Below are 7,894 nucleotides of genomic sequence, written 5' to 3' on the forward strand. Positions count from 1 at the left end.
AACACTTGCAAACGTTGCCCTTGCAGGAAGGGTTGACGTCTTTCGAAGTATCGACAATGTATTTTGGGGAATCTAGAGATCATCAACATTTAATATTACACATGGAGCGTGAAGATAATAGTTCATGTCTTAATGTCTATGAGATGTTGAGGGATCATTCGGGGTGGTTTGTCAAGTATCAACTACATCTTGAACAACTTCGGGCCGCTTTCCCAGAGATAATCTATCCGTCTTGCGAATTGATTTCATATGGTTTTTCAGTGCGTGATGTGGTTAGAGGCGAAGCAGAAGAAGATATACTCATGGTGATGAATACGATGAATACTGATCTATAAAAGATTATAACATACAATGTTCATGACAAGAGTTTTAAGCAGATATTTACTCTCCCCCTCAATGTTCGTCGATTCGGAGACAACTTCGATGTAGCTTTCCTCTCAGGAATTTATCGTTACACTGAAACCTTAACTCCTTTCTAAAGGACAAGTAGGTTTGTTTCTATTTTTCGCATTTTAAAAATATTAGTTTATATGCGATTTCAAAGTTCTCTATTATTAATTTGCTTTTGTTTGTACATCTAAACACAACCAAGCACTATAATATGTAAACAACCTAAGGATTATTAGTACATCCCAACACTGCCTACATCAAGTTCAGTTGCTTGATTTTATTATTAGATAACACATTCAAAACACATTCCATTAGATGATGAGTCTATATCAAGTTGTCTCACTTGTAACTTGCTTTGAACTTTAATTCAGACTCACTGGACGGATTATTATAGATTCTTGATTAATTCTTGTTCAACATTCTCTAACTCATCACTCAGACCATGAGATCATCAAAAACTAAGAAAACCTTTAAAACATGTTTGTTGCAAGCAGATTACTCAGAGTCTGGAGCGTTGGTTGTGTCCAATGTAGACCTTTTATCCGAAATCCTTATCCGGCTCCCTGCTGCCTCCATCCTTCGCTTCAAATCCGTATCTAAACACTGGCTATCACTTTTAAGTCACCCGCATTTCACTCACCGGTTTGATAAGCTTTTAAAATCTCCTGGTTGTTTTACTCGCAATCTCTATGTTTCTTTTGATGATCATGCTAATAACCGAAGTCCTCCTCCTTTTCGTGCTCTCGATTTCTGCTTTGATCCTTTTGGTATCACAATCATTGGCTCTTGTAATGGTTTACTCCTTTGCTGTAGTAACCTGCATTATCCTCTGGGTGATTGTAAATACTATGTATTTAATCCCACCACCAAACAGTTTGCGATCATCCCTTCGGTTATTGGAGGTCAGCGAGCTCGTAAAAACATTTGTTTCATGGGTCTTGCATTTCATCAAACAGACTGTGTTCATTACAAGCTTGTGTGTTCTTATATCAAAACGTCGTGGCGGGATGATGTTTCAGATTCAAGTATTCTCGTCCCTCACAAGGAAATGGAAGATTTCTATTAAATCTTGTTATGCCCCCACAAACGGCCCGTTCGAACCATGGATGTATTGGAATAAAGGGGTTTATTGGAATGGAGCTGTATATTGGGCTCCCGGTGATAGCCATTACTCACGCTTTAAAATAGATGATGAACACTTGCAAACGTTGCCCTTGCAGGAGGGGTTGACGTCTTCCCAAGTTTCGACAATGTATTTTGGGGAATCTAGAGATCATCTACATTTAATATTACACATGGAGCGTGGAGATAATAGTTCATGTCTAAATGTGTACGAGATGTTGAGGGATCATTCGGGGTGGTTTGTCAAGTATCAACTTGATCTTGATCAACTTCGGGCCGCTTTCCCAGAGATAATCTATCCGTCTTGCGAATCGATTTCATATGGTTTTTCAGTGCGTGATGTGGTTAGAGGCGAAGCAGAAGAAGATACATTCATGGTTGTAACACCCCAACCAAAGGCGGCGGAACATGTCGGGGTGAAACGGATTGCCCAAGAACACAAGACACTATTAAAGTGACAATATTTAATCAACTCATTAATTTCATTCAATCATCAAAGTAACACATATTGTTCATACAAATAAACACCAAAATATAAAAGATAGATATTGTTCATTCTTCTAATAACCTAGTGGTATCAAATATAATGACGTATTCGAACTCCAACTCAAGTAATAGTCAAACCTGTAACAATGCATAAAATAACATTTGTCAACACGTATGTTGGTGAGCAATTTCATAGTTTTGAGTATATATAATATGAGCGAAATCCAAAAACGTATATGAGACTATAAATAAAAGCATCAATCGTGGTATATAAAACATATGTAAATGAGGATCCTTTCTAATCGGTACAACCGACATACTTGGATAATGAGGCCCTATTCTACTAGCACAAGGCTAAGTAGTTAGGGGAGCGTATGATCATACTTAATGAGGCTCAACAACAACATAAAAATAAACACTCGCGCACGTAAAGCATATGAGACATATAACACACAATAGAGCAAGTATTCTAGCATCATACACCCTAAAGTTTGTGGTTTAAGAAATGAATATAATAAATCATTTTTGTTTGAATAAGTATGCATGTTACCCCCCAAAAGATAAAAGTGAAAACGGGGGATGAAATGTACTCACGTTAACTAAGTAACTTGAAAGATTGATTCGTGAATAATCGGAGATCGGGTTTAACGAGCAAGACCTAGATTAAACGGGTCTTAAGTTAGTAGGTAGTCTTGGAAGGGTTTAAAGTAAAATATGACAAGCAAAGTAAATAAAGGAAGCTTATGGTTTAAAATGTAAATATTTGGGAGGTTAAAGACATGTTCTAAAAAGTAAGTTTACTCGAAACCGGGTCTTGGTATTTCATACATAAAGATTACTCAACCTATGTTAAAGTAATTTATGTGGGTTATAATGCACTAGCGCAAGACCCTTGGTTATATAAATACCAAAAGAAGGTTTTAAACGAGTGTTCGGATTTGTTAATTTAGGTCTAGATAATTAACTAAACTCAAAGTTAACTTTCCAAACTGTTTTGAGATAACTCAATAAAATCAAAAGACTTAACCAAGTATATAGTTCTATTGTGAAGAACCTTAACGTCCGTTAAGTGAGTATTTGGTTTCACCGGTCCAAACTTGTTATAAGATCAAGTTAGATTCCGACACACCACGTAAGTTGGTAAAATACTTAAAATTAGTTTAAAATACATTCTTGAAGAAAAGATGAGTTTCGGTGGCCAAAAACACACTTGTGTGTCTTAAGCAAGTGAACTCGGTTTAGATCGGTTTTGGTTCGGTCCTTGACTCGGAATGATACCGAGGATGGTTGCCACACACCCAAATACCATAGAACTATAAAAATGATTTTTAGAAGTTATAATATTCAAATGTTACATAAACATGTTTGTTTAACTACTTCAAACAAAACTAGTAAACAAAACTATTTAAAACAAAAACTAGTAAACAAGAGTACGGTCTTGGTTCGGTCTTGATTCGGATCTAATCTCGGAATGAAACCGAGACTAGTGACTTCATACCCAATACCATGAACTCTTTAAACATGAATTAGAAACTAAACTACTTACAATATAAACAAGACTAGTAAAGCATTAAAAGAAAATAGTATAATCAAGAACTACAAAGAGTTCTCCATGAAGCCTTGCCTTGTAGCATATCACCTCCCGAAGAAGATGAAAGCCGAAGGAAACATGGGGTGCATATTATATATATGTTGGACCACAAGATATGAATTAGTAAGTAACAAAACAAAAATTAAAGAAGGTTGTTGTTTGATAATTATGAACTTTGAAGGTTAGAGAATGGTGTTCTTAGTTTGAGAGAGAAAGAAGATGAAATGAGCAAGATGAAATGAGCAAGAAGAAATGAAGAGGATAGGCTTGTTTATATAGGGAAGTAGTCAAAGTTGTTTTCCTTGTTTCATATCAATACTTGCATGTGGTTTTTTTTAAAAGGTTTAAACAAGTCAAATAATACAAACTAGTAACAAATCCAAAAAGTAAGAGATGATTATGACATAAAAACCCATTATCTTATATTATTGAAAGATTCGGTTTACAAATCGGGTCGGGTTTTGATACAAATACAATAAGGACCGTAAATGACGAATGTTACAGTCTTTCCTACTTTAGGAAATTTCGTCCCGAAATTAAGAAGAATTCGTAATAAATATGTGCGGGTACTTTTCCTTCATCTCGTCTTCTCGTTCCCAAGTAAATTCAGCGCCACTCCGTGATTCCCAACGGACGTTAACTAAACGGATGCGGCTACGTTTGGTTCGTTTCTCATTGCGGTCCACTTTTTCAACGGGTTTTTTTCGATCAATTGCAAGGTTTCATCGATACGTACTTTGTCGAGAGGTATATGGAGATTACCTTTGGCTATGCACTTTTTGAGGTTTGAGACATGAAAGGTGGGATGAACACCGGTAAAGTTCTTGCGGTAAATCGAGCTTATAAGCCACTTTTCCAATCCTTTCGAGGATATTGAATGGGCCTACAAAACGGGGTGCTAGTTTTCCTTTCTTTACAAAATGGACTACCCCCTTCTAAGGGGATACTTTGAGAAGGACAAAGTCGCCAACATTAAACTCGAGAGGTTTTCGCCGTTTGTCGGCACAGCTCTTTTTGCGACTTCTAGCAGCGAGGAGATTTTTGCGGATTTGATCGATACGATCGATAGTGTCTTGAACCATCTCGGGACCGGTGATTTGGGCTTCACCAATCTCGTTCCAACAAATCGGAGAACGACACTTACGGCCATAAAGAGCTTGGAAAGGAGCCATCTCAATGCTAGAATGATAGCTATTATTGTATGAGAATTCAATAAGTGAGAGATGAGAATCCCAATTTCCACCAAAATCAAGAACACAAGATCGAAACATATCCTTGAGAGTTTGGATTGTATGTTCGGATTGGCCATCGGTTTGGGGATGATAAGTGGTACTAAGATCGAGGCGAGTGCCCAAAGCTTCTTGAAGCGATTTCCAAAAACGGGATGTGAAACGAGCATCACGATTGGAAATGATGGTCAAAGGAATACCATGGCGGCATAAATTTCTCGAACATAGATTTAAGCGAGCTGTTCAACGGAGTACTTCTCGCGAATCGGGATGAATTGAGCCGATTTGGTTAATCGATCAACAATGACCCAAATGCTATCATTTTGGTTTTGAGTGGGAGGCAATTTGGTGATAAAGTACATAACGATGCCTTACCATTTCCAAACGGGAATAGGAGGTTGCTCGAGTAAACCAAAAGGTTTTTGATGTTCGGCTTTAACCTTTGAGCAAGTAAGACATTTCGAGACATAAAGTGTTACGTCCTTTTTCATACCCGGCCACCAATAAATAGATCGAAGTACATTTTATCCGCACCGGGATGTACGGAATATCGCGACATATGAGCTTCGTCGAGAATGAAAGTACGAAGTTCATCACGATCGGGAACCCACAAACGATTGAGGAAATAAAGCAAGCCCTCGGGTTTGGTTTCAAGTTGAAGTTCGGCTCCACATGACATTTCATAATACACATTGCCTTCATCAATGGAGGTGCACTGGGATCGATAGATGCGGTCTTGGAGATCGGTTTGAATGATGATGCTATGAAGCAGAACGGATGTTACAGTGGTGATGAATACGATGAATACTGATCTAGAAAAGATTATAACATACAATGTTCATGACAAGAGTTTTAAGCAGATATTTACTCTCCCCCTCAATGTTCGTCGATTCGGAGACAGCTTCGAGGTAGCTTTCCTCTCAGGAATTTATCGTTACACTGAAACCTTAACTCCTTTCTAAAGGACAAGTAGGTTTGTTTCTATTTTTCGCATTTTAAAAATATTAGTTTATATGCGATTTTAAAGTTCTCTATTATTAATTTGCATTTGTTTGTACATCTAAACACAACCAAGCACTATAATATGCAAACAACCTAAGGATTATTAATTAGTACATCCCAGCACTGCCTACATCAAGTTCAGTTTGATATTATTATTAGATAACACATTCAAAACACACTCCATTAGATGATGAGTCTATGTCAAGTTGTCTCACTTGTAACTTGCTTTGAACTTTAATTCAGACTCACTGGACGGATTATTATAGATTCTTGATTATTTCTTTTGCTACAGGTGAACTCATATATTTTTCATTAGTTTTATCTATCTGGTACTAAATTGTGGTTTGGACTGGAAGGATAAGTGAATTAAGTTTTGTTTATTGAGAAATGGAAAGTCATTTACTTGCAAATTTATATTTTGGTTTAACTGAATCGCGTAAATGGGGCGTGCTAGTTTGTGTTTGTGCAAGTTTTGTTACATTGCAAGTATATTTAGCCTCACGAAATCTCGTACATTTAATAAAAATGACTTTTTTTTTGTCTTTTGTAGGCCTCAGGTTTGATTGTGGAATGCATCCATAATGAGTATTTGGAGACACAGCAGTCAAATGGGTCAAACACTTGCGTCTGCATCCAAACTCGTATCTAGATTCAAGCTGCAAAGAAAACAGACACAAGACAGTTTTAAGGCGATGCACTCACTTTTTTGATGGCAATAGACCCACTTAACCTGTTAGTTAGACGTAACTTCTTTTTAGTTAAATGATTTATCTTAACGCGTTTGATCTGTTAATGAGTATTTGGAGAATGTTTTTCCAAAAAGTTCTATTTTGACCCGTTTGTGATATAAAAACAATACTACACCTAGGCTTTTAAACGAACCGAGCAAACACAAACAAAGCATGTTCGTGTTCGTTCATTTAACTTCAACCGAGCAAACGATCTAACACGATCAATTAAACGAGCATGGTTTTCGTGTTCGTGCTCATTCGTTTTAGGAAATGAAAGGGTCCGTGTTCGTGCACAATTGTACCCTACTTTTTACATAAAAAATATCAAAATGTGTGTTAGGTGCAGGTACTAGACATTAGTGAGATCTAGAACTAAAGCATGAAATGAAACTGAGCCAAAAACACATAAAACTTAAAAGATGGAAGACTTGTAATTCAATTTGAAACGTTTAAAATAATATACACATATAAGACACTTGAGATTTCAAAATAAACAAGCAACAGTTAAAATTGTTAAATCTTGGAAAAACAATTTAAATGTGTTTATTTTACAACATTTAGAAGAATGAAACATGGAATAGAATAGTTGACAAATCAACTTCACGTTCAGTTGGTTCATGGGTTGCGATTAGCATACACGACGACACAAAGTTATTCCATCACCCACCGGAAGTTGACAAATCTCGACTCTTGTATCAGCAGCCAAAGCCTTGTTAAGCTCCAGTACGAAATCCCTATAATACCAGACATACTTTCTAAGCGGTGCATCTGGTGGTGCCACCAAAGACCCGTTCCAAAGGGTGTTATCGTACCCAATCACTCCCCCAACCTTGACAAGATCAATTAACCGTTTGTGGTAGTTAAGATAGTTGTCTTTGTCAGCATCCACGAATATAAAGTCAAATGATCCATGGAAGTTTACCTGGTCAATCGAAAGCAATATTAACATTTTATTAAAAAAAATACAAATCATGATCAATGATAGCACAAAGAAAAATATAATGAGCACTTACATCATCGACCATTTGGTCAAGAAGCGGAAGAGCAGGGCCTTCTCTAAAATCAATCTTGTGAGCAACGCCGGCTTTCTCAATAATCGGGAGGCCAATTTCGTAGTTTTGACGGTTTATGTCCAACGCCAAAATCTTACCGTCATCAGGGAGAGCAAGGGCGGTGGAAAGAAGAGAATAGCCGGTGTAAACACCGATCTCCATTGTGTTCTTAGCGTTAATGAGCTTCAGTAGCAGATTTAGAAACTGTCCTTCGTCGGCAGATGTTGTCATTAGATTCCTATATATATATATATATATATTACATCACACGTGATCATTAGTCGAAGTACA

General features: G+C 37.0%; 1 protein-coding gene and 1 pseudogene across 1 annotated transcript in view; one reads left to right on the top strand and one right to left on the bottom strand.

Moving 5' to 3' along the window:
- The first annotated feature begins 832 nt into the window (after positions 1-832).
- LOC143622654 (F-box protein At5g07610-like) lies at positions 833-6,469 on the top strand (annotated as a pseudogene).
- Positions 6,470-6,889: 420 nt separating this feature from the next.
- The window catches only part of LOC143622729 (caffeoyl-CoA O-methyltransferase-like), a 1,299-nt gene continuing 294 nt past the window's right edge, over positions 6,890-7,894 (bottom strand). The window contains exons 2-3 of the mRNA XM_077093792.1: positions 7,565-7,841; positions 6,890-7,473 (exon numbers count right to left, since the gene is read on the bottom strand). Coding sequence (XP_076949907.1) covers positions 7,180-7,473; positions 7,565-7,841 — 571 coding nt within the window. The 3' untranslated portion in view covers positions 6,890-7,179. The remainder of the gene's footprint in view (positions 7,474-7,564; positions 7,842-7,894) is intronic.

This window comes from Bidens hawaiensis, unplaced genomic scaffold (genome assembly GCF_021521415.1).
Source record: "Bidens hawaiensis isolate Kalapana, Puna unplaced genomic scaffold, B.hawaiensis_p1.1 tig00003241_1, whole genome shotgun sequence".
NCBI lineage: Eukaryota > Viridiplantae > Streptophyta > Magnoliopsida > Asterales > Asteraceae > Bidens > Bidens hawaiensis.